Source organism: Elephantulus edwardii, unplaced genomic scaffold (assembly GCF_000299155.1).
Source record: "Elephantulus edwardii isolate Elephantulus edwardi_28Jun2011 unplaced genomic scaffold, EleEdw1.0 scaffold00186, whole genome shotgun sequence".
NCBI lineage: Eukaryota > Metazoa > Chordata > Mammalia > Macroscelidea > Macroscelididae > Elephantulus > Elephantulus edwardii.
In genome coordinates this window covers 480,974-506,548 of record NW_006399936.1, presented here as the reverse complement: position 1 = coordinate 506,548, position 25,575 = coordinate 480,974, and the positions used below count along the sequence as shown (strand labels likewise).

At 44.8% G+C, this 25,575-nt stretch overlaps 2 protein-coding genes across 2 annotated transcripts in view; one reads left to right on the top strand and one right to left on the bottom strand.

Moving 5' to 3' along the window:
* Positions 1–16,129, top strand: part of STAG3 (stromal antigen 3) — a 37,876-nt gene extending 21,747 nt beyond the window's left edge. Inside the window, exons 14-32 of the mRNA XM_006896583.1 lie at positions 217–331; positions 457–562; positions 743–846; positions 1,300–1,392; positions 1,531–1,620; positions 1,857–2,057; positions 2,151–2,221; positions 2,333–2,420; positions 2,820–2,900; positions 2,975–3,067; positions 3,213–3,386; positions 3,507–3,638; positions 4,679–4,780; positions 5,300–5,448; positions 5,684–5,812; positions 5,913–6,070; positions 12,471–12,645; positions 14,757–14,835; positions 16,043–16,129. Coding sequence (XP_006896645.1) covers positions 217–331; positions 457–562; positions 743–846; positions 1,300–1,392; positions 1,531–1,620; positions 1,857–2,057; positions 2,151–2,221; positions 2,333–2,420; positions 2,820–2,900; positions 2,975–3,067; positions 3,213–3,386; positions 3,507–3,638; positions 4,679–4,780; positions 5,300–5,448; positions 5,684–5,812; positions 5,913–6,070; positions 12,471–12,645; positions 14,757–14,835; positions 16,043–16,129 — 2,227 coding nt within the window. The remainder of the gene's footprint in view (positions 1–216; positions 332–456; positions 563–742; positions 847–1,299; positions 1,393–1,530; positions 1,621–1,856; positions 2,058–2,150; positions 2,222–2,332; positions 2,421–2,819; positions 2,901–2,974; positions 3,068–3,212; positions 3,387–3,506; positions 3,639–4,678; positions 4,781–5,299; positions 5,449–5,683; positions 5,813–5,912; positions 6,071–12,470; positions 12,646–14,756; positions 14,836–16,042) is intronic.
* Positions 16,130–19,085: 2,956 nt separating this feature from the next.
* ZCWPW1 (zinc finger, CW type with PWWP domain 1) overlaps positions 19,086–25,575 on the bottom strand; it is a 25,080-nt gene continuing 18,590 nt past the window's right edge. The window contains exons 14-19 of the mRNA XM_006896582.1: positions 24,672–24,674; positions 24,128–24,191; positions 23,558–23,704; positions 22,744–22,877; positions 21,492–21,682; positions 19,086–19,254 (exon numbers count right to left, since the gene is read on the bottom strand). Coding sequence (XP_006896644.1) covers positions 19,086–19,254; positions 21,492–21,682; positions 22,744–22,877; positions 23,558–23,704; positions 24,128–24,191; positions 24,672–24,674 — 708 coding nt within the window. The remainder of the gene's footprint in view (positions 19,255–21,491; positions 21,683–22,743; positions 22,878–23,557; positions 23,705–24,127; positions 24,192–24,671; positions 24,675–25,575) is intronic.

The following is a 25,575-nucleotide window of genomic DNA, read 5'->3' as shown; positions in this document are numbered from 1 at the left end:
CTCCAACACCTGCTCCTCTTCCTGAGGACTTCTTACACCTATTACTGAAGTCTCTATGCTGTCTGCTTTCATATCCCAGTTTCTTGGGATTTTCTTTAGCTCTTTCCTTCATTTAACTTTGGACTTCTCCTGAGGTCATGTTTTCCCTCCACAGTGATCATTGCAAACTCTTTATTTCATTCCATACTGCACTCTTTCCCATGTCAATCCCACCAGGCTCTTCTACCCTGAGTGTGGAATAATAATGGTGGGTGGAAGAGAACGACACCGAAGTCCTCGTTCCCAGAGAACGTTCTTTCAGCTTCTGCTGTCCTTCTTTGTGGAAAGTGAGGTGATGTATGGGAAGGAGTTGTCTGTGTGTTATTCCAAGACTCTCAGTAGACAGGGGTGGAGGTGTCACTGTAGGAGGTGTTATTTAATGTGACATCAATAATTTAATTGTATCCTCTTCCACAGCTCCACAACCATGCTGCTTATTTAGTGGACAGCTTATGGGACTGTGCAGGGCCGCTGCTGAAGGACTGGGAGAGTCTGACAGGGCTGCTGCTGGAGAAAGAGCAGAGTGTGTACTACATGGTAGCCTAAGGCAGGGGGCCTTTCCTCACTAGTCTTAAAATCGAAAGAGGGTGCTTTTCTTGACTAGTGAGAGTTCATGATCGATACCATGGGGATGGGGGTGGGGGTCTTGGAAGTAGAGAGTGGCTAAGAAGACTCTCTGGTTTTTAACTTTGTTCCATAATAGACTTGAATGACATGGAGGAGAGCACACTGATAGAGATCCTGGTGTCCAGTGTCCGGCAAGCTTCGGAGGGTCACCCACCTGTGGGGCGGGTCACTGGGAGGAAGGTATGGCATGAGGAGTAAGGTTGAGTAGAGCATAGCAACACTAAATCCAGACAAATGCTCTCTCTCCTTACCTCAAGGAGCTCTTGTGGCATAGTACAACAAGTGTTGCACTTCTAATCAAAAGTTCAGTAATTGAAATCTATCAGCCACTTTACTGGATAAAGATGGACAGTTCCTCCTTTAAAGACGTATAATTTCAGAACCTTAACTCACTTTACGTTGGAGTTGACTTGATAGCAGTGAGTTTTGGATTTGGGGATCCTTATCTTCAAGTGCCCCTTTTTTGGTCCCTTGAAGAATTCCATTTTTTGGGGAAAAAATCTGAAGAGAGTTGTTGAATTATCTTTTTCTTTTTGGCAGGTAGTATCATGGAGAGTTGTGATGTATATTTACACCCTCCTTACTCAGAATTTGTCTGCATTTTTCCCCACCCCCAAATAACTTGAATTCTAGGGCTTAACATCTAAAGAACGTAAGATCCAAGCTGATGACAAGGTGAAACTGACAGAGCACCTGATCCCCTTGCTGCCTCCCCTCTTAGCCAAGGTAAGGCTGGGCCACCATCCCCACCCTGTCTCAGCACCAGGGAATGAGGAGGTGAAAGGAAAGGCCTTGAAGAGAAGCAGGAAAAGGAATTGCCAATGTGATAGCTAATGAGCATGTTCCATTTTCCAATCATCATAGTTCTCAGCTGATGCAGAGAAGGTTGCTCCCCTTCTTCAGCTTCTCAACTACTTTGACCTCAACATCTACTGCACCGGACGTTTGGAGAAGGTGAACAGATGAGGAGACTATATTTCCTATACCTAGCTATTAGCCCTGCTAAAGGCAGGAGATCTGTTTGTTTCTGAGGAACCTAGGTTCTGTAAAATCAATAAGCTTTTTATTTTACCCTTAAAGTTTAATATTTTCCTCCATGTTTCTTATCTCCTCTAGCTTCTCCCTTCCCCCCAAAAGCCTTGTCGCCCCCAGCCCTGCAATACTATCCTTTCCTACCTTTTATCTTCTAGCACTTGGAGCTGTTCTTGCAGCAACTCCAGGAGGTGGTGGTGAAGCATGCCGAGCCAGCAGTGCTTGAAGCTGGGGCTCATGCCCTCTATCAGCTCTGCAAGCCCGAGTTCACGTTCTTCAGCAGGGTAGACTTTGCTCGCAGCCAGCTGGTGGATCTGTTGACGGACCGCTTCCAGCAAGAAGTTGAAGAGCTGCTGCAGGTAGAAGCTAGGACCAAATGATAGGATATGAAGGGGGATACGGATAGATGAGCTCTTGGAAAAGTCCTGTTGTGGACTTTCTTCCTTCCACAGTCTGCCTTCCTAGATGAGGATGAAGTCTATAATCTGGCAGCCACTCTAAAGCGCCTCTCTGCCTTCTACAAGTGAGCAGCTTCCTTTTTGTCCTTCTCTAGTATTTTTCCTAGCAGCCTAGAGATGTGGTTCCTCGCAGTCTCTTCTGGTTTAACATTTACCTATCCTCCCCTTCCTCAAAGCGCTCATGACCTTACCCGCTGGGAGCTCTACGAGCCATGTTGCCAACTCCTCCAGAAGGCTGTGGGTACAGGAGAAGTGCCTCGTCAGGCAAGTTGAAGAGGTGGAATCATGGAGGCAGAGATTTCTGTAGCCTAGGAGGTCCCCCTCCCCTAGGAAATTCCACCACCAGGTGTGGGCAAAGGAAGGAAAATGACACTGTCTCAATCCTGTTCTACTCTTAAAGATGGCTATTACTTTACAGTGCCTGAAAACAAATTCTGGCTTTCTTTTTCAAGGACACTGTTAAAGGACTCTAGGAAATTCAGATAAACTTAGAGGTAGATTTTCTGCCCACAAAAGAAGCCTCTCACAGTTGTCTAGAGTATAAATACTTGTCCACCAGAAAAGGAACTTGGTCCCTTCTAATCTCATTTTACTCCCTTTCATCTCCCTGTTCCTTCATTCTCTCTCTTGCCTCATTTTTCTAATGTGTTCGGTTTCTAATAGGTGGTCCTTCCAGCCTTGAGTCTCGTCTATTTTTCCATCCTCTGGACACTGACCCACATTTCTGGACCAGATACTTCCCAGGTGAGTATTGATCTGAGAAGGAGGTAAGGGAATGAAGGAATCCGTTTCTTCAATCCTGTCTATTGTCTCCATAGAAGCAGCTGTTGAATTTGAAGAGCAGGATGGTGGCCTTCTGTGAGCTCTGCCAGAGTTGCCTCTCAGATATGGACCCTGAGATCCAGGAGCAGGTGAGAGTCGAACCGGGACAGTTAGGAAGCAGGGCTGTCTCTCCTAGTCTGGGGAGACCCTCTTCTAAAGAGATAAAATTAGCTATTTGATGTCTGTCTTTGTGAATATTTCTTTATAAGCTTATTTTTTTTTCCCTCCCAGCAGGCTTTTATCTTATTAAGTGATCTACTTCTCATCTTCAGCCCTCAGATGATTACAGGAGGACGCGAATTCCTTAGGCCCCTTGTCTTTTCCCCTGAAGCCACTCTGCAGTCTGAGCTGGCCAGCTTCCTCATGGACCGTGTCTTCATCCAGCCTGGAGAGCTGGGCAGTGGTACAGCGACTCTATACTTGGGTCTCACGAAAGAGCTGGGTGTTGGGCCTGGCTCACATAGAGGTCAAGAGCATAAGTTTGTAATTTTAATCTTTTCTGCGTTTGGTGGTTCAGGGCCGAGTGAGTCCCCAGAGGATCATTTACAGATAGAGCAACTGCACCAGCGGCGCCGCCTCCTGGCCGGGTTCTGCAAGTTGTTGCTGTATGGGGTGCTGGAGATGGATGCAGCCTCAGATGTTTTCAAACACTACAACAAGGTACAGTGAGGCCCTGTGGAAATAGCCATGACCTCAAACTGTAAGCCAGGCCTACTGCCATTGACTTGATTCCAGTTTATGGTGGTGGCCCTCTCAGGTTTCTGAGGCTTTAAATCTTTACAGGAGGAGACACCTTCATCTTTCTCCCACACAGCAACTGGATTTGGACCTCTGACTCACAGTCAGCATCCCAGCACATGCCATGCTACACTACCAGAGCTCCTTTCAATTAATAGCACCACACAAAGGAAGATGGACTGCCAGGTTTAAAGGAGCAGCAGAGTAGAGTCACCAGGGGTTTAGAAGAGAACAAGGAGAAGATGCTTAGTAGTAAATAATGATGACAAGAAAGCAGATTACAGGAAGTAATTCATTGCAAGAGAATGATGTCCTTCCTGTCCATAAATCTTTTCTTCAGCACAGTCTATATAGTGGAGTATTGTAGGAATGAAAAAGAAAGCTGAAAGGATTAGGCCTCACAAGGTGCCTAGATGTGTATCTTGGTTTCCTCAGCTAACTGTTGCATTAATTTCCATTTACTGAGCACCAGCTATGTGCCAAATATCATTCTGGACCCCAGTGACACAAAAGTATAGCAAACAGACAAACTTTTTTGCTTTCCTGGAACTTTGGTTTTCCTTGAGAGGCAGACAGGAAGGATTTCAGTTCTGGATAGGAGTGGACACTGTTCGACTTGCTATCCCAAGCAAGGGGTGCAAGGCAGAGTTTTCTCCCTTATTTATTTGTCTAAACTATTTCTTCTAGACTTTTCATCTGAGCTAGAGATAAGAACTAGTTCAAGTTATTTTATACTTGTATAATTGGGATGGGAGTGTCAGAGACAGTGCGATTGGCACAGGACAGAGCGGAGTTTAGGGCTGTTGTACATAGGGTCGCTATGAGTCGCAAGTGACTCGGCGGCACATAACAACAACATTATATTTCCCTGCTACAGTGCCTTAGAAGCAGATATATTAAGAGTTGTGAAGGATGGCGGGCATGGAAACAACTCTTTCATCTCTTAATTTCTATTCCTTCAGTTCTATAGTGACTATGGTGACATTATTAAGGAAACATTAACCAGAGCAAGGCAGATTGACCGAAGTCACTGTTCTCAGATTCTGCTGCTTAGCCTCAAACAGGTACATACTTCTGCCTGGAGTACCTCAGGTCTGTGATGTGTGTGTTCTATCTGTAGTCCACAACTTTTCTTAGGACCAAAAATTTTCCTGGCTTATTTTGACTCTTACTTTACATGAAAGCTCTTACTTTTCATGAAAGGTACATGATACCTTACTGTTGCTTAGAAAGTTTGGATTTTTTTTAAAACTGGACAGTGTCCCCATGGACCCTTAGTCATTTATCTATCAACTAGCTGAGAGCATCGTCAGTAAAGTGATAGAGAATCCCCAATTTTCATTTGGTCTATTTTCACTCAACTTCTTTCACAACTACTAAAGCTATTTTTATTTATTGTTGCAGAGCAAAGGTAAAGGCTTTTACTGATATCAGGGATCAGGGATAGTATAGTATTTTGGAAAGCAAGAAGTAAAAGTAACATATGACTTTATAGAATGTCTGGGTAGAGAGGTTAAAGCAGTATTTCCCTATTTACACCTTGTTCTTCCCTTTCCCAAATGGACCATGTGTTCTGGACACAGTTGTACACAGAACTACTGCAGGAACAGGGGTCCCAAGGCCTGAGTGAGCTTCCAGCCTTCATTGAGATGAGGGACCTAGCCCGGAGGTTTGCCTTGAGCTTTGGACCCCAGCAGCTTCAGAACCGTGATCTTGTGGTCCTGCTACACAAGTAAGGAAGTACTGGTTGAAAGTCAAGGTACTTGGATGGTCTTAAGTGGGCAGAGCCAGAAGGGAAATGGGAGTGAGGTCTTGGAGAAGGGATACTGTCTATCAAAAAGTAAATCAGGTTGGTGGGTGGGCACACTCTTGAGAACCAGCTATGGGGAAGATGCACACGGATAGGATTTCTTGTCCTTGAAAGGGAAATGTGAAGGGACTATCTAAAATAATTCTTTTCAACCAAGGGAAGGCATCAAGTTTTCCTTGTCTGAGCTACCTCCAGCTGACTCCTCTGATCAGCCCCCAAACCTGGCATTCCTGGAGCTCCTTTCAGAATTTTCCCCTCGACTCCTACATCAAGACAAACAGCTGCTGTAAGTTAATGCCAGTGGTGAATAGAAATTTGAATTGAGAAAGAAGGGATGATAAGGACCCAGTAACCATTTCAGCCTCTTTATCTTACTCCTTCCTTAGCCTGTCCTATCTGGAAAAATGTCTGAAGCGTGTCCCCCAAGCAACCAACTGTCCTTGGGGTCCAGTCACCACTTACTGCCACTCTCTCAGCCCTCAAGAAAACCAAGCTGAGGTCAGCCCTCAGGGTTACCCTTTCTCCAAGAAGAGGCGCACTGAAGGTGAGAGTGAGAGACTGACTCTGTGTGTGTGTGTGTGTGTGTGTGTGTACATATATACGTGTGTTGATGACAGAGCCTCCTGCTTCCTTTAGATCACCACTTGTATTGTTTCCTAGCTGCCTTTTTAAATTTTCTATTTTTTAATATAGTCTCATCTTGAGCAGTAATATCCTAAACAATGTGACTTAATAGTCTAATGTTTATTAGTGTACATTAAAATTATGTGACTATAAAATAGCAGTTCTAATGAGAGATAATTCAGATATTATACCATTTATCCTTTAAAAATGTAATACTCCGTGGTTTTTAGTATATACACAAGATTGTATAGCAGTCACCACTGTCTTCATCTGAAAAAAAATCCCATATCCATTGGCTATTAGTTCCCATTCTCCCTTTCCCCTTATTCTTTTTTCCCCCCTTTTCCCTTACTCTTGAGCAAGCGATAATCTAGTTTCTGTCTGAGTATCTCATATTAATGCAATCATAAAATGTGTGGCTTTGTGTGTCTGACTTCTTTCACAGAGCATTATGTTTTCATTTGTTCATTTGTGTTGTAGAAGCAGTACTTCATTCCTTTTGATGGAGAAATTTTCTCTTGACGGGTTTACTTCACGTCCTTTATCCATTGCTTAGTTTGATGGATATTTATGTGATTTATGGTTCTTAATTATAATGTTTCTATGAGTAGCCATCTACACATCTTCGTGTGGTTAAATGTTTTCCGTTCTCTTGGAGTATATAAACTGAAATGGAATTATTGTGTCATAAGGTAACTTTATGTGTTTTGAGAAACTACCAAAGTTTTCCAGAGTGGCTGCTCCATTTTACATTTCCACTAGCAATCTATATAAGCATTCCAGTTTTTCTTCATCCTTGTCAACACTGGGGTTTTTTGTTTTGTTTTAGAATTCGTCCTAGTGATTTTAAAAGAACCCTCAGCATAATCCATATGGAGTTGTGCTACAAACCAAAAAACCTCTCTGGCAGTTCAAATCCACCAGCAGCTTCCAGGGAGAGAAATGGACAGTCTCCTCCTGTGTGATTTACAGGCTCAAAAATCCACTAAGAGTTGGTTTCCATTCAACAACAATGCTTTTCTGAGAGTGATCTTGACTTGGTATTTCATTGTAGTTTTTGTGTTTCCATAACAGGATAGGGCAAGGATCCATTGTTTGTGGCATTGCTAATGATTTGTAATTGACTCAGTGGCACTTAAAACAAGTGGCCCTCACCTGATAGACAACACAGGAATTCGATTCACTACATCTTTTGAAAGAGTCAGTGGAGAAGTTTTAGTATCAGAAGTCAAAGTGAAACCAGAGACAGGCTGAAACAGACCATCAATTATTCCTGTAGAAGTTAAAATTGGAGCTGAAGAAAATGAAAACAAGCCCACTAGAGCTGCAACCTTGAGTCTGTCTCAACTGAATTTAAAAACCATCTCAAGAATAGATTTTAATGCATTGAATGAGCATTAATGACCAAATGAGTTGTAGGATGAGGTCAAGGACATCATTCATGAAGAAAGCAAAAGGTCTTTGCAAAGACAGGAAGAAAAGACCAAAGTGAATGTCAGAAGAGACTCTGAAGGAGTTTGTCGTCATAAGTACTCCGGGCCCTTTTTATCCATAAGTGCTGTGTGATTTAAAAAAAAAAAATCTGCTTTCTACAAAGACTGTGCTGAAAGCAAAGAGTGAAGCTCCTGCCCCTCCCAAAACTGAAGCCAAAGCAAAGGCATTAAAGGTCAAGAAGGCCATCCTGAAGGGCATCCACAGCCAAAAAAAAATCCACATGTGACCCACCTTCCGGCGGCCTAAGACACTGAGACTCCAAAGGCAGCCCAAATACCCTGGAATAGCACCCCCAGGAGAAAAAAGCTTGACCACTATTCCATCATCAAATTTCCCCTGACCACTGAGCCAACCATGAAGAAGGTAGAAGATAACAACACACTTGTGTTCATTGTGGATGTCAAAGCCAACAAGCACCAAATAAAGCAAGCTGTAAAGCCTGGTGGAGAGAAGGTTTATGTTTGACTTGCTCCTGACTGTGATGCTTTGGATGTTGCTCACAAAATTGGGATCATCTAAACTGAATCCAGCTGGCTATTTCTAAATGCAAATTTTTCTCACACACACAGAAATCCCCTCTTTGAGATTCATTGGTCAGTTACTTTACAATAAAGAGCAAATTAGAGGCAGGGAACCTAGAATGAAAATAGAACTAGAATAGAAATAATGAAACTGTTCACAGAATGTAATAAATGCCACCAAACAACTTGTATAGAGATTATTGAATGAGAACACAAGTAAACCTTCATTGAAAATAAGAAAATATTACCTGAAAAGAAATCATCATAGTAGCTTACCTTTTGAACTGTTGAGTCAAATTCACTTCATCACAACCCTTCATGGAGGCTGTAAATCAGTATGAGTTGGAGGGGTGGGGTGGAACATGATGGACTGGGCACTGCCTGTATTTCTGCTAAGAAGCTGCTGATGGATTTGAATTGCCAGAAGCTTGCTGCCTCATTTAGTGTGTAAGATGCTGCTCACTACACCACCAGAGCTCTGTTTAGTTCACATGTGTAATAATGAATGTGGTGGTGATTGTTGTTATGTGCTGTCAGGTTGACTACAACTCATAGTGACCCTATGTACAACAGCTCTGAATCCTGTCCTTTTCTGAGCCTGTCACTCTGACTCTGACACCCTAATCCCATTGCCCCAGTTACTGTGTCAGTCCATTTCATCTGGGGTCTTCCTCTCCTGTGCTGTCTCCCCACCCTTCCAAGTATAATGTCCTTCTCCAAGGACTGGTTCTTCCTGGCTACATTATATGAGATGGAGTATGGCCCAGAGTGTGTAAGGGGGAGTGTCAAAATCCTTACCTCCAAAGAGAAACTTGGTTTCACCCTCTCCAAGACAGACTTGTTTATTCTCCTGGCTGTCCATGGTACATTCAGTACTCCTCTCCAACAGCACAACTCAAAGGCATCAATTCTTCTGTCTTCCTTAGTCATTGTCGAGCTCTCTGATTCATAGCATGTAATTGAGAAAACCATGGCCTGGATAAGGTGCACCTCAGTCTCTAGACTGATGTCACTGCCCCTCAGCACTCTGGAGAGGTTCCTGACACAGACTCCCCAGTACAATTTGTCTTTTGATTTCCTGACTGCTGGTGCCAAGATCTTGATTGTGGAGCTGAGCAAGCTGAAATTGTTAACAACCTCAATCTCTTCTCCATCCATCATGATGCTGCCAGTAGGCCCACTGGTAAGAATCTCTGTCTTCTTGATGTTAAGCTTCAGTCCATATTGAAGACTATAGTCCTGGACCTTCTGCAGCAAACACTTCAAGTCCTCCTCAGCAAGCAAGGTTGTATCATCTGCATAGCACAGATGGTTGAGTCTTCCTCAAATCCTGATGCTACAATCCTCATAAAGACCAGCTTTTCGAATGAGCTGTTCCACTTATAGATTGAAAGGTATGGATATAGGACACATCCCTGATATACCCCTTTCTCAGTTTTGAACCATGTAGTGTTTCCTTGTTCTGTTCTGATGGCTGTCACTGGGTCCAAGTATGGGTTTTGCATGAGCACAATCAAGTGGTCTACAATTCCCATTCATTCTTCTCAAGGTTAGCCACAGTTGTGATCTACATGATCAAATGCCTTGCATAGTTAATGAGGCACAGGGAGACGTTCCTCTGCTACTCTTTGCTTTCAGCCAAGATCCAACTGACATTGGCAATAAAGCCTTTAGTGCCACAGCGTTTTCTAAACCCAGCTTCTGTTTCTGATAGTTCTCTGTTAATGTACTGTTCGTTTTTGTATAGTCTTCAGCAGGATTTTGCTTGTGTGTGATATTGTTTGGTAATTTCCACACTTTGTCAGAGCACCTTTTTTGGAATAGGAATAAATACGGATATCTTTCAGTCAATTGAGGCATCTATTATACTTTATATGGTGATGCATAATAATGAATGTCTTAGGCAAGGTGGAGAGGAAGGGATAGTTGTGTCTAGCCTTGACAGAATGAATGGGAGCTCTGGTGATGTAATGCATTACTTGTTTTACTGCTAACTGAAAGGTCAGTGGTTCAAATCCACCGGCTGTTCTGTGAGTGAAGATGAATGAAGCACCTGTTCTCGTAAATACTTATAGCTTTTGAAACTTGATGGAAGGTAATAAGTTGTCAGTTGGCTTGATATTGCCTTTATTAAAGTCAAGTGGTGGAAGAAGAGACTGTTATTGAACCTAAAAGATAAACAAAAATTGAAGATAGAGGAGCCACTTTGGAGAAGATAAGGTATGCTGAGCAAATAATTCACAAGGCTATACTGTATGAAGAGGAATGTGGCATCAGGATTGGGAGAAGACTCATCAATAACCTGTGTTATTCAGATGACACAGCCCTGCTTTCTGAAATTGAGGGGTACTTGAAGCACTTGCTGCCAAAGATTTAAGGACGTTTGGTATGGATTACATTTCAACTTCAAGAAACCAAAAATCCTCACCACAGGACTAACAGTCACCATTAAGATAGATGTTGGAGGAAGGATTGAAGCTGTCAGTGGTTTCATCTTCTTTGGATCAACGATCAACACCCTTGGTGCCAGCAGTCAGGGAATCAGGAGACATACCATATTGGGCAAGTCTGCTGTCAGGGATCTCTCCAAAATGCTGTAGAGCAGTGATGGCAGTTTGAAGGCTAAGGTACATGTGATTCAGGCCATGGTCTTCTCAGTTACCTAGTACACATCAGAGAGCTGGACAATGAATAAGAATGACAAAAAAAAAATTGATGCCTTTGAGTTGTGGTGTTGGAGAAGAGTGAGGAATGTCCCGTGGACCTCAAAAGAACAAATAGACATGTCTTAGAAAGAGTGCAGCCAGAATGGTTCTGGGAGGCAAAGATGGTGAAGCTTCTTATACTTTGGTCAGGTAGCTAGGTGAGGCTATTTCTTGGAAAGGGACATCATACTTGGAAAGATGAAGAGTCAACGAAAGAGAAGACCTCCGACGAGATGGATTGACAGTGATTTCAGCAGTGGGCTGATATCAGAGATGATGAGTATGGCACAGGATAGGCCAGGGTTCAGGTCTGTTGTTCATAGGTTTGATGATAAGAGTTGTACTTGACTCACACACCTAAGAACAAGGTCAGACTTTGACAAATGAATTCAAGATGGCACACAGATCAAAGTAGAAATGTCAACTGGTTAATTAGTGACAGAGTTTGGGGGTTTAAGTGGTGGTGAATCAAACAAGATGTTTCCTTTCTATTCTTATCACTGCCCAGAACCTGAGGTTCCTGAGGTTGGTGCTGCCATCTGCTGGGGGCCTATTTTCTTCTCTGAGTATATAGCTCTTGCCTGTCTTTTGTAACCCTCTTTGCTTAAATTAATAGCAGCTCACTTCTTGGCTGTAGTTCAGTTGTACAGAATGGTTGTATAGAGGGAGGGTAATAGGGTATGACTATTTACAGTTGAGAAATAGTAATATTAGTTTGAATTATATTTTAAAATTTAATAACTTATAGATCTGGATTCTTTCTCCTCCTCTTTTTTTATCTTTGGAGGAGACCAGACGAACACCTGTTGTCATCAAGTCACTTGTGACTCATAGCAACACTTAATGGACAGGATAGAATGGCACATAGTATTTCAAGGCTATAATCTTTACAAAAGCAGAATGCCTTGTCTTTTTCCTTCCACATGGCTGGGGAATTAAAACTCTCAAACCACCAGCCTTACCAGTTGCCTAATCCCTGAACCACCAGGGCTCAGCGCTTTATAAGAAGTCCTTAAACATTTTGAGCCTCAGGCCCTCCAAGTATCCTTTTATCAGAGTTTCATAAGGATTCCAGTCATCTCATGTTTTTCTGGCCCTTGGAAAATCCTTTTATTTTTTTTCTTTTTAATCCTCCCTAACCATCATTCCACCCTGATTTCTGCTCACAAAGCTATATTGAAATTATAGGAGGTTTTTTCCCCCACCAAGGATCTGTTAATTGGAGAAAACCTTGCTTGTTTGGGTTGATTAGTTTAGAGCAAATCCCCATCTTTCAATGTCAAGGAGTCCAAACTTCTCTTATATTCAGATGTTAATATGTATCTGGAAAATGTATGTTTGCATCACTTTCCATCTTGTCCTGTTAGCTGTATTGTAAGTTTTTTTACAAGGTTAGAGCCTCAATAGGAGTCTATAAGCCTTACTTTTTAACACAGAGGGCTGCACATTAGCTTCCTTTCTCTTTGCATCAACAAAATGAGGTCATGATAGACTACCCATTCTCTTTTTTCCTTAACTTTTCTTTGCCAAATTTTGGAGAGCTCTTGGAAACAGAGAAGTGTCTGGGTTATAGTTAATATCCACGTCTACTTCTCTGCAGGCCCCTTCAGGTCGAAAATAGATGATGCCTCTTCCTCCCAGGAAGAAAGCCTGCAACTTAGCAGTGTCCCAGCCACGCCTGCCCTCACCTCTACAGCTGTGAAGAGTAAGCAGCCCGTGGTAGAGTTAGAAGAGGTGGAAGAAGAAGAGAGATCGGGATTGGAGTTCTCCCAAGGGTGAGGGCCAAGGAGAGAAGTCTGGTCTCTGGCTTTCCAGTTGGGTATCTTACCATCTCCAATTGGTAGTTTTTTTGTTTTTATTATTATTATTATTATTATTAAATTTTATTAGATTTAATGAACATTTACAGGGATATTTTGGGTTTTCATTCCTTCATTGCTGCACCATTCTCTCCACCCTCCTCCCCAGTTCGTTCTTCTTCCCCCGCCATCCGAATGTCTGTTTTAATTGTCCAATTGCCACAGTGCTTATCAAAGTCAGTTCTGATTAATCTCCTTTGTCAGTGTGTCCTTTGCCATTCCCTATCACTCCTCCCTGAGAGAGACTTCACCCTGATTCATAAGGAAAAAGGGATGGCGTATTCTCTTAGCTACTTCCTGCTGAAAAGACACGCTGTGGGTTTCAGGGTGAAGATTTTCTCTCACTACTCTAAAGGGCCCCTTTGGCAGTAGGAAACACATAGACTATTATGGAGATTGATTTTGGAATTTAGATGCACTGTTATTGATTGTGATTAGCCGTACATGTTCATATCCTTGAAGATGTATCATGGGGGTGTTGCAACCTAGAAGACACAGATTTAACTAACAAGTTATAAGTACATGAATCAAAAATTATGGAAAAGTAAAAGATTCTTTCGTTGTTTTACAAACCCTCCCCCAGGTCCCCTCCACCATGTAGCTATTGCTCTAGACTCCTGTGATGACAGAAATACCTAGTCACATATCTCTTTTAAACAGTTTTCTCCCTCCTCTGTTTCAGTGCAGTATACATTATTGAACCCATCTTACTCAGTCTCTCCCCAACCCCGAGGTTAGTCCCATTCTTCAACAGTGGCATCATGTAATATTTGTCCTTTTGTGACTGGGATATTTCACTCAGCATAATGTTCTCCAGAGTCAACCATTTTGAGTAATATTGCATGAGTTCCTTGTCTTTTAATGCAGCATAGTATTCCATTGTGCGAATATACCACAGCTTCTCTAGCCATTCGTTTGTTGATGGGCACTTTGGTTGTTTCCAACTCCTTGCTATTGTGAACAAAGCTGCAATAAACATGGGTGTGCATATATCTGCTTGGATGTCAGCTATGGTCTCTTCAGGGTATATTCCCAGTAGTGGAATTGCTGGGTCAAATGGTATCTCTATTTGCAACTTTTTGAGAAAGCGCCATACTGCTTTCCACAGGGGTTGCACCATTTTACACTCCCACCAACAGTGAATCAGGGTTCCAGTTTCTCCACAAACTCGCCAGCATTTGTTGCTTGCTGTTCTGTTAAATTTTGCTATTTTGACTGGGGTGAGATGATATCTCATAGTTGTTTTAATTTGCATCTCTCTTAGGGCTAGGGATTTTGAGCATTTCTTCATGTGTTTGTTAGCCATCTGAATGTCGTCTTCGGTGAAGTTCCAATTGGTAGTTTGTTTGGTGGCTCCCCACTATCTTTTTTTGTCTTTTTTTTTGCTCCCCACTATCCTTTTTTTTTTAAATTCAATTCAAGCTCTTTCCCTGTACTCTGAGCTTTTCTTCACTTGAACATTGACCACTTTACCTCCCCTTTTCACACTTTACTCTTATTCCCAGTCATTGATCCTATTTTATTCCCCAACAGCAAGCTTCGTTCAGACACTCAGTGGCTACGGTCCTCAGAGTCACAGCGGTTTTGTACTCCAGTCACCTCTTCAGGTCCTTGTCTGGGCAATCGACTGACCCGGTAAGCTTTCCTGATACCATCTAGCTTCACTTCAAACCTCATCCTACCGACGTGAGGGGATTCTGCCCTTACCCAGTGAGCAAATCTCATGCCTCTTACCTTTGGGAAATTCTACCCTTACCCAGTGAGTCTGTGAGTGTTTTGCACTTCTTTTAATCACAAACCTTTCCCAGTATCTTGTAGAACCTCAGTGTAGCACAGATAAAGGTAGAGCTGCTCTGATCAAAGCAGGAATGGAACCTAGAGCCCAGCTCTACCTGATACCTGCTCCCCTGAAGTGTCTCTGATGAACTCACATCAGTCTTGAAAAGGCAGTTTGAAAACATCTATTCTTATAGATCTTATTATATTTTATTTCTTTCTTTGTTATATTCTATTATATATTCTTACAGACTTAGTCTAATGGAAGAGGAAGAAGAAGGGCTGGTATTTCAGGATGACTCAAGTGAAGAATGGCAAGATACAGACAAGGTGAGGAAGACCCACCGCTCCCTTCTCCCTCCAGAATTAAAGACATGGACAAATGATTCTGTTGGTCTCCTTGCCTCTGAAAACTGCTTAGGTCTTTTTGAAATAATCAAAGTAGAGAGAAGTTTGTAAGTTGCTTCAGACTTTTGCCACTTAATTTTATTTAAAAAATAAAGGAGAAACATACAACAAAATGAACTAGAACAGCACACCCAATCCTTAAGGAATTTGGGAGCTACAGAAAGTAATTTAATCCAGTCTTGCAGCCCACTTAGTTTCTTTAGTATACAAATATGCATACATGCATACACACAGAACTCCAGACCTAGTCTCTTTTCCCATAGAGAAAATTCTATCTTAGCTTAGAAAATTATGGCTATAACTAAGTTACAGTTGTAACTTCACTGCCATCAAGTTATATGGGAGACCCTTTGTAGAACTGTCTGTAGCCTTTACAAGAATGCGAATCCTTAGCAGAGGAGAGTATTACATCTTTCTCCTGCAGAACATTCGTTGACTTCTAATCATCTTCCTTTCACTTAGCTGCCAATTCCACGTTACTCACCTTTTCCTCCCTACCCTGCTTGCCTCCCCAGGGGGAAGCGTTCCCACTACAGTAGAGTATAGAATTTGGAGTTAGCAGATCAGAGTTTCAGTCCTCAGTTCTACCAGTTGCTAACTTTGTCAGGGTAGCTGCTTAACTCATCCTAACATCTATTTCATCATAAATAAAGTGGAGATTTTATACAAAATAGCATAAGTGAAAGCATGTTATAAACAGAAAAGCTAAATTAATGTTAATGTTGTTAACCTTAGAATTTGAGGAGAAAGAAATGATGGAGGCAGAGAGAGAGGGATAGAGCTCTTGTGGACAGAACAAAACACCAAACAAGGACATCTTTAAATGAGCATCTAGAGAACATGGCCTCTATTAAAATATTCTCTTCTAAAGTTCTCTCGGGACAATCCCATTCACTAGTTCCAGAGTGACTCCATTTAAGGAGCTTGTTCAGGGTAGGCCAGGAGAGGAGGCACTCCTCTGATGACTCCTGGCGGGCGATAACCAGTCCTGTCACCCCTGTCTGTGCTAACAGGTGCCTGCAGTGGCCCTTCCCATTAGTTGTTATGATCCTCACAATGGAACAGGTGTTGTTTGGGGTCTTGTGGGAGTGAGCAAAGCCCTTTCTGACTTTGACTCCATTCCCTCTAGCAACCAAGTAGCTGCTCTTCCTCTGGTGAACACCAGCTGGACCTCTTAGATTCTACAGAGCTGAACATGGAGGCAAGTGTCCCATGAAAGACTGTGGAGGGCAGGTTAAGTGGGATTGTGTGTCATCAGGAAATGTTGATAGGTCACCTGGGAGTCCTCTCAAAAAGGCTGGGGGTAGAATTGTTATTTGCAGGACCCTGTCATCTTCTGGAGGCCCTTGCTCTGTTGATGTTGATGGTGATGGGGGCGGGGGTGTGTGTTTGTGTTCCTTCCATCTTTCTCGTTTCAGGATTACTAACACAACTGCCCCTCTCCACTGCCTCTGCACCACCTCAGTGACTTGACCATTTGGAGAAGACACACAAGAGAAAGGAAGAAAATGAAGCATTTTTTCCAGGAGAGGAAATTTTGTCAGGAGAGGAATGCTGGTTTGCCTTTCTGACCTGCCTTTCTCTCCGATGGTTCTGTGTGGAAAGGAAGGTGTCTTCACGCTTTGTTGCCTGCGCCTGTTGATCTGACACATGTTTGAGCAGAGCACCCAGTTCCTGCTGTTGGAATATTGGGGTAGGGGCAGGCCGGCACCTCAGTATTGGGAGAGTAGCATTGTCTTCATGCTTAATACAAAGAGACTATAAGCTCACCTCTATTTTTGGGACAGCTTTCCCACTTTTTTAGGACATCTCTTTTATGTCCTAAATGTTAGTTCAATAAACATATTTGAACCTGCTGGTTCAAAATGGAGCTGGTGTGAGATGGTTACATCATTGGAGGTCGCATTCTCGGGTCCCGTCATCCTGTTTGCTGCTGCCCAGGGTGTGACACCCGCACCCCACCCCCTTGCCCTGTGCTTTGTGCAGGCTGTCGCGACGTGTTACTTAGTAACCTGGAGACTGGGTGGTGTGGAGACCAGAGCTGAGGAGAGATTGACTGCTTTTGAGTCGTCTGTCTAGGGTGAAAGTTCAGGTCTCAGTGAGGGAAGGAGGGTTCTTAACAGGCTGGCGTGTGGAGCCTTGAACCAACCACCTGCCTCACCGCCTCTTGGGCCACGCTAGTCCATGTGTCACAACAGCTCTCACTTAAGGGTTCTCTCCCAGGAGTAACTGCATGCCCTCATCACAGAGATACCTGGTATCATTTGAAATTTCATGGAAATGTGGTATCTTTAAGTTGAAACTGGGGAGTTACTGTCAATGTCCAACCTCAAACCCAAGTCCTTAACACCAACCTCTCCTTTCCTCTTTTTCTGTTCTTCACCAGTTCCTCTCAAGTCATCCTCCAAAATACACCTAGAATCTGTTTCTTCTAGTTGCCCCCATTCTGTTCTAAACCACCATCATCTCTCACCTAGAATCGCGCAAAACAGCCTCTGGAAATCCACCTCCTTGAAACTTAGACTTGGCTGCTCCTATTCTGCTCCGAGCAGCCCAGATAACCTGGGTTCCCGCCTTTCCCTCTGACGAGAATTTACCTACATGAAAACAGCGGTCACTTTCTACCTTTACTGGTTTCCAATGCAGTTTACGGATCTCTTCAGCCTTTTAGGTTTGATTTCCAGTTTTCCATCTTGAGTATCTGCCTCATTGCAATTTCTCACTGTGGTTTCACAGGCCATCCAACTTTTAATGATCTGGGCAGGAGGAGCCATCACTTCCGGTAACAAGATCCCTGTGTCCTCTCGTAACCATGCCAGATGAGGAGACCTTGTGGCCGGCTAAGGACCAGCTTGCTCCTCTCCTCCTTTCTCTTTTTTCACCATTCTTCTTCTTCTCACTCCCTGCCCCCAGAAAAAAGCTATAAACAGTTGAGCTTCTTAATCTCCTTTTGGAGACTGCCCTTTCACTGTGGTGGGATGGTAACACCTCCTTACATGCTCAAAACTGGGGAAGTTTCAGCAAAACACACACACACACACGCATGCAACCACTGTGGAGCCCTGACCCTCAGGAGCAGGTGGCAGCTAGCACTCCTCGTGTTGAAGTCAAGTTTTGAATCAGGAGGTGGCAGTGAAGGACAGGAGAAGTGGTCAGTTGGTCTGTGTGGGGAAAACCAGAGGATTTCCTGGTAGGTTGGATGTGAAAGAGTACTCAGAGATGACTCTGGTTTTGACCTGAGAAACTGGAAGAAATTTGTCATGGAGACAGCTACAGATGGAGCAGATTCAGCTTGGGGAGGTCAGATTCGCAGCCCTGGGACGATGAAAGTAGGCAGCTGATTGCTCAAGGTGAGTGCTTAGGAGTGTGCTGTGGGCCTCTGCCTCACTGCTGGGGTGGAGGGGCCCAGGCAGCAAGTGCAGGAGGTCAGAGAGGCAGAGACCACCGAAGAGGTGGTGGAAGGATTCTTCTATACCCTGAGGTGTGGGTGCAAGTTCAGATGAAAACCGCTAAGGTCCTCTGCTGGGTGCTCTGTTTCCTTGGTGATGGGCCATGGGGAGATGGTGTCTGAGGCAACAGCCTGGTGCTACTGCATCCTGACCTGGCCCCTGGTGTGGGGTCCCAGCTCACCAGGCCTACTGGGAAACCAGAGCCAGCATCTCCCTCACCCTTGAACACTCAGAAGCCCCAGAGCCAACAGTCCTCTCTGCTGTGTTACGTCCTTTCCTGAGGCCCCTAGAAGGGTGATGGAAACCTCCCTAAGGTGAGGTTAACCTGGTGAGGAGAGGGGGCCAGTAGGGGCTCAGGGACCCTGGCCACCCAGCTGGTGCATCTCTGCACAGAGCTCCTGCTCCTCCTCCATCCCCCATTGTGAGGTAGACCTGGCCAAGATCTTTGGGGTTTCAGGGGTTCACTATTTTGGCTTTCTTCCTTCGTCAGAATCCCCATACCCAGCCTAGGCTCAGCAAGGCTTTCCCTTGTGGCCCCGTCTTCCCAGTCTGTCCCTAGACTTAGCCTCCTTGCCCCAGACCCAGGACATTAGTGCAGCCTTGGTGAGGACTGGGGTCCTGTTTGGAGTGGGGAGTAAGAGGCTGGAGATGGGACTGCATGGAGCGAAGGGGGTCTACTAGGCCTTTCTTCCCCTAGGTCCTTGGCTGCTGGCCAGGCCTCCCTTACATCAGCTTCATGCCCATGATCACCACGTCCTTCTGCCCAGCAGCCTGGAGATGGTCCACTCCCACCAGCAACTCTCCACCTGTACTGCACTCGCCCCAGGGCCGGAACCCTGGCAGCCTGCCTGCCTCCATCCACAGCTCTGCCTCTCTGATGGGGATGGACGCTCTGCCCAGGCAGAAGGGAGGAGGCCTCACTCAGGCCTCAACCTTTGTTCTTTCCTTGACCCTCGAGCTCAAACCTGAGAGGGTTGCTCAGGAATTTAATGAGAGATCCCAGTCCATGTGATCTTTCCCGATACAAGGTGGGAAATCCTTGTTTCTGGAAGGCACACTGTCTTTGCACTTCATTTTTTATTTTTAGATCTCAGCTGAGTGCCACCAGAGGTGACACTGCTGCGGATGTGGGCAGTATGTGCCCTGTGTCTGCATGTGAAGTGACGAAACCCCATCCCCGCTTGTTTCCTGTTTTGAACACCTCCCTAGCCCTCTTAGATGATGTCAATAAGTCAGCAATGCTGGTTTATCTGATGTGGGTCTCAGCTGGGCTTTTTGTTTTACATGGTGGGTGGGAAGGAATCATTAAGCAGGTTTAGCTCTTGGGAAGCAGGGTCCAGCCAGGCAAGACCCCGATGGGAGAGAACCTCGGCGGGGCCAAGGAGAAAGCATAGTACCCCAATCACAACCATCTTCCTCTGCCCTGGGATTTTCTTCCTGGACTTTGGGGCCCTTGGGGAGCAGTATCAGGCAGGGTGGCCTTCCTTACTCTGAAGAAATCACTGAGGGACCCCAGGGGCTTGTGGGCTTTGGCAAGATGCTCAGCATTCAAACCTCACCAGCAGCAAAGGCTTGGGAGGCCTCTACCCCAGATAGGTCCCTTCTGTCTTCCCAGCACCCCTCTGACAAGGGGTCCCTAAGATGGCCTGACTGTGGGGCTTCCAGAGTTGCCATTCATTGGTTCTTGTCCCTGCCCACAGTTTCTTCCTCCAGCTCACCTCCTGCAATCAGGGACACCAGGACCTGCTCCTGCTGCCACTCCAGGAGCTGGCACTGAGGCTGCGCGCACACACACACACACACACACACCCGCCTACCCACCAGCCTTCACATCCAGCAGCCTTTGCCTTTCCATCCATGAGACAACTTGGGCAAAAGCCATGTCATATTACCCAGTTACCAAAGTAAGCATGGGCCTGCTTGTTCTTACCTGTAGTGAATCACTTCTCCTTTTCAAATAAAATATTCTAGGTATGGCTGGCATCTGTCTGTCCCTCAACCCTACAGCACCTTCCTAGAAAATCAAAGCCCCTTTCCAAATGTATGGCTCCTAATGGGCCAAGTGCCCAGTAAGTAAGATAAACATCTTACTTGTGCTGGCTTGTGCTAACCTATGTCTGATTTCACATAGTTCACACATCTAGGGGAGGCTGTGCAAGCCTCTAGTCTCTAATGGACTGGATTCCAATGGTCAGAGGGCAATGTGGATAATAGCCAGGGGTGAATAACCCCTACTGGGGTGGGTACTGGTGAGGATGACGGGACATGGGGAGAACAGGGCAGCTTTTGTAGAACCCCTTCTGCATGTGAGAAATCCACCTGATAACCTGGCTCAGGGAGGGCCTTCCCACAGACTGTCCAACCCAAGCCCTGTGGACAGTGCTGCTGAGTGGACCCGTTTCATGCAGCCACCAGCTCTACCCTGGGCTGGGAGAAGTGAACCCGGAGGACAAGGAGTCCTGAGACCTGCCTTTCTCAGCTAGTGATCATCACTGTTCTCTGAGAAGCCCCCAGCCCTGTTGATTCCATGGTCCCAGGAGAGCTGGGGCTTCAAGGGGAAAAGGAGGCACTGCTGAGAGCATAAATGAGGGTGGGGAGGCAGGCCAGGGGAGAAGGAGGTCCGTGTGGACCAGGCCAGCACAGGGGGCATGGGACTAATTACAGGGGTCTGCGGAGAAGATTTGGGGCTCCTCAGGTAACATTGAGGCTCTAAGAAGGAAGTGCTCATGGAATAAGGGGGGACTCCAGATCCCAGCCTGGCCCCAGCTATCAAGGCCTAGAGTCCAGAACCCTGGAACTCTACCTAAGTATCAGACCCAAGTGCTCACAGGTGGGGCCTGGGAGAGCAGGGATGAGGAGGTAACCCTCAGGGTGTAGGGTGTGCAGGTGGGGGACATGGGGGTGGGAGATGGACCCCTGCTCAGGCTTGTAGAAGTATGCTGGTGGGCAGGGCGAGACTTCAGTTCTGTAGTGACCCGGAGCTTCGACCCCCAGGTACTCTCTCTTCCAATTTGTTTGTTTGTCCAATGAGTGAAGACTGAGGCCCAGAGTCCCCACTGGGCGACTTACCCAATGGACAAAGCTCCAGCACTTCCCCACTTGGTCCGGAGAGATGTTTGTAGAACCAACCCCGTAGGCACACTCTTGGAAAGACGGAGACGTGGTGTCGCCACCGCCGCACTCCTCAAGGCTGAGGTTTGTGGTGGCTGCTCATCGCCCCCAAGTGTCCAGGACACGTTCGCCGGGAAGTGGCGCCGCCGACTGCAGCTGCAGAAGGCCTGGGGCCTCTGCCTGAGCAGAGGGGGGGCCGGGAGGGGGCGCTGGGGGCGCGGGAGGGGCAGGAGGGGGCGACGGGGGCGGGGGTCAGGAGGGGCCGCTGCCGGCCAGGCGGGGACAGAGACCTAATATGCACCTGGGCCCTCAGCCCTGGGCAGCAGCGCCCGTCCCTTGTCCTCTAGGCTCAGGTTCCAGTGATCCCAGACCAGACATAGGCAACTCAGAGGTGAGCAGACGTTAAAGGCACCAAGGAATTGAGAGAAACAGTGCCTGGTCCTACAATTCCCTCTTGTAGTTTTACCTAAAAACCTCAAAGTACCCAGAGAAACTATCCAAATGTATCTGAGCAGAAAATTGATGTCCCTTTTATCTTTTACCTCTCCCATCAAAATAAACTCTAATAGATGATACACCCAAGGCACCTTTAGCAATTTTTTTTCAGTGACTATCAAGCCAAGAAATAAACATCACAAATATTGATAACCAGTCTAGGACTCTGGTTCTGTACCCCTAATCTAACCATTCTACTTTCTTTACAATAATAAATAGCACATGGTTGTAAATGCTTGACATGCATTATCTTAAGCGTCCAACAAATCTGTAATGTGGGTGATGTACTTATTTTTAGGCATGAAAATTAAGAATCACAGTCAGCATGAACTCTTTGGCCATACAGGTGGTGCACAGCCGATCCTGAGCCCAGATCTACCTTCTTAATGTTTTTCCAGGACTCAGGTGTCACTACTCTATACCTTATTCCTACTATCCAGGCAGTTCTCCCACCAAATCCACTGTGCCACAGTGACCCTGAAGAGAAAGAAAAGAAATACAAAGGAGAAGACCTGGCTAAAGAGAAAAGGGGTCAATTAAAGCACAAATCTGTTTTATTAATAAATAAACTGCACAACTCTGACTTTAACCTTGTAGCAATTAATGTCAACAAACTTCCTGGGGATCCCACTGCCAGGCCCTCCCTCCTGCACTAGAGGAAAAGGAGTGAGAACAGAACAAGGTCACTCAGTTATTCCACAGATAAGGCCATGGAGAGGCCCACGCGGCCATTTCTGGCCTAGGACTCTTCTTCCAGCTCAGGCTCTTGTCTCACATCTTCCAGGAGCATCTCCAGGTCCACGTCACTGGAAGCTTCGTCTTCGGGGGGAATACGCTCAGCACCCTGAGGTGATTCCTGGGGCCCAGGCTCTTCCTTCTCCATCGTGGGGCAGCCCCCATTATGAAGAGCTAAGGGGGCCAGGACCTTTGGTCCCGTTCTAGCTTTTCTTTCCTTAGACAAACTGGTTACCAAAGATTTGCTTTGGGGAGCTTTAAATTTTCTTTTAGGTCCTACAGGCAAAGGTGACAAAAGTGAGAGTCCTATTAGGTCAGTCTGTCCTTACCGCTGCACAAATAAAATCCCAAATTTCTATTTCTAAGAAATCACGAAGAAAGGTGACTTTACTCAATAGAGAGAACGAGGGCTTTGGAGTCAGAAAGACATGGACAAGTCATTTGCTGGAAGACATCTGAACAAAGTTTAGACCTTTTAAGCTTCAATTTACTTACCTTTAAAATGGCAAATACAAGTCAGAAATAAAAGTAAAGGAAGTATGTATGGAGGTACATCTATCCAGACCATGACAATACCCAGTTGCTACCATTTCTTCTCTCTACCATTTATCTGTGCTCAAATTTAGTCAAAACATTAAGTTTACAGCATGTTCTCTGTGTTGTAGTCTGAGACACAAAATATGCTATAAACTCAAGTTTCTAAAAATAAAACCATAAATTTATTTTTCCTTCTTAGAATAATAAAAATTATGTTTGTTAGGTGCCTTCAAGCTGAGTACGTGTCATAAAAGCTATAGAAATGTTTAAAAATGATTGAGGAATATTAACATTGTTTTCCAGGCCTTGAGCCTTACCTGGCTGCTGAGGCTCTGAATTCTCTTGGTCTTCTTGTTCTGCCGTCGTGAGCACAGGAGGAGCTGTGGCTTCATCTCCCAGAGATCTCTTTGTCTTCTTTTGCAAGGTCCCAGTGCGTCCATTTACTTGGCCTGCATCACCCCACACCACCCATGAAGGAAATGTGTTTCTCTAAAAGACAGCTTGGCAGTTCTTTAGTCTCTGCTCACATTTAATCTCTGCCCTTCCCTATACTTTCTTCTCAATCTAGTGAACTCTCTCTCCCTCTTTTTCCTGGATCTCTCTTGAGGCTGCCTTCTTGGCTAAGACTTTAGAACACCAGGTTTTCAACCCAAGATTTTATAATTCGATATCCAGAAATAAAGCACAGCAGTTTCCTCAGATGACACTATCAATTGGCTTTGCCTAGTGAATCTTTAAAATGGCAAATATCAAGCAAGAAATAGAAGAACATAGTTTTCTCCAGTGCTGGGCTGAGACAGTCAAGAGAGGCCACCTGCAGACCCGTTATACTCACTGCATCTGCCTTGCCTGCAACATAAACATGCCCCATGTCTAGCTGACTTGCTTACCTCTTGGTTTGGGTTTTTTGGCTCGTTTTTTGACTGGTTTAGGACCAGGCAAAGTTGGGTCCTGAGGATAAAAGAAATAAAAAAAATAATAAAGTCATAAATTCAGTTATCTAAGTGTATTTTTAATACAGTAGCATTTTACAGACTAGGCTTGGAAGAGTTAAATTAGGTTCTGTGAGCCTGATAACTCTTTAGGGTAACACCAACAAAGAGAAAAGTTTGTGATTATTTTCCGTTAATACTTAGTAGTATTCAATGCAAAGTTGTACACACACGAACAGGAAATAAATCTAAGCCACAAAAATAGTAAAAATGAGTAAAAGATATGTAGGTCATATCATACGCAGTAAAGAAAGATTGAGAACTTTGTCTTTAGTTTCAAGAACAAGACAAAGACACGCTCACCACTGCTATTCAGTATTATAGTGGAAATTGAAAATAAGAACAATTGTTGTTGTTATGTGTCGTTGAGTCGCCTGCGACTCATAGCAACCCTATGTACAACAGCCCTAAACTCCGCTCTGTCCTGTGCCAATCACACTGTCTCTGACACTCCCATCCCAATTATCCCAGTCACTGAATCAATCCACCTCATAGAGGGCCTTCCTCTCCTGCGCTGTCCCTCCACCCTCCCAAGCATGATGTCCCTCTCTAAGGACCAGTCTCTCCTCACAACATGTCCAAAGTAAGTTAGACGGAGCCTCAGAATCCTTGCCTCCAAGGAGCCACCCGGTTTAACCCTTTCCAGGAAAAAAAGGTATCTAAATCAGGGAGGATGAATAAAACTCCCCTTTTCTTTGCAGATGACATGATCCTATTGATAGAGAACAGACCCCACAGGATCCACAAGAATACTACTGGAAGAGACTGGTATCTTAAAAGTTTGTAGGCAGTCATTGAAGATGTAACTACTGGTATCTTCCCAGTCAGAGCCATCAATCTTCATCTATAAGGGCTTCAAATTCTTTTAACTTCAACACTCAAGGTTTTGTCATCTGAGTATTACAGGTTGTTAACAAGTCTTCTGCCAACCTGATGCTGTGCTCGTCTTCATATAGTCCATCTCCCTATATTATTTGCCCAACATACAGATGGTAGGTGTAGTGAAAGGATACAATTCTGACTCTTACCCTTCCTGATTATAAACCATGAAGAATTCCCTTGTTTTGTTCTAACTGCCTCTTTGTCCATGAACAGATTCTACAATTGAGCGCTCTGGAATTTCTATTCTTCACAATGTTATCTGATGGTTACCTACCATTCTCTGGTCTGGCAGTTGGGATGTGATCATTCCCCTTCATGAGGTTTGATGTATGTAATCTGGGTGTGGCCTGCATCAAATATGTAAGGAAGTTTAGTGGAGAAACTGGAACCCTGATTCACTGTTGGTGGGAGTGTAAAATGGTGCAACCCCTGTGGAAAGCAGTATGGCGCTTTCTCAAAAA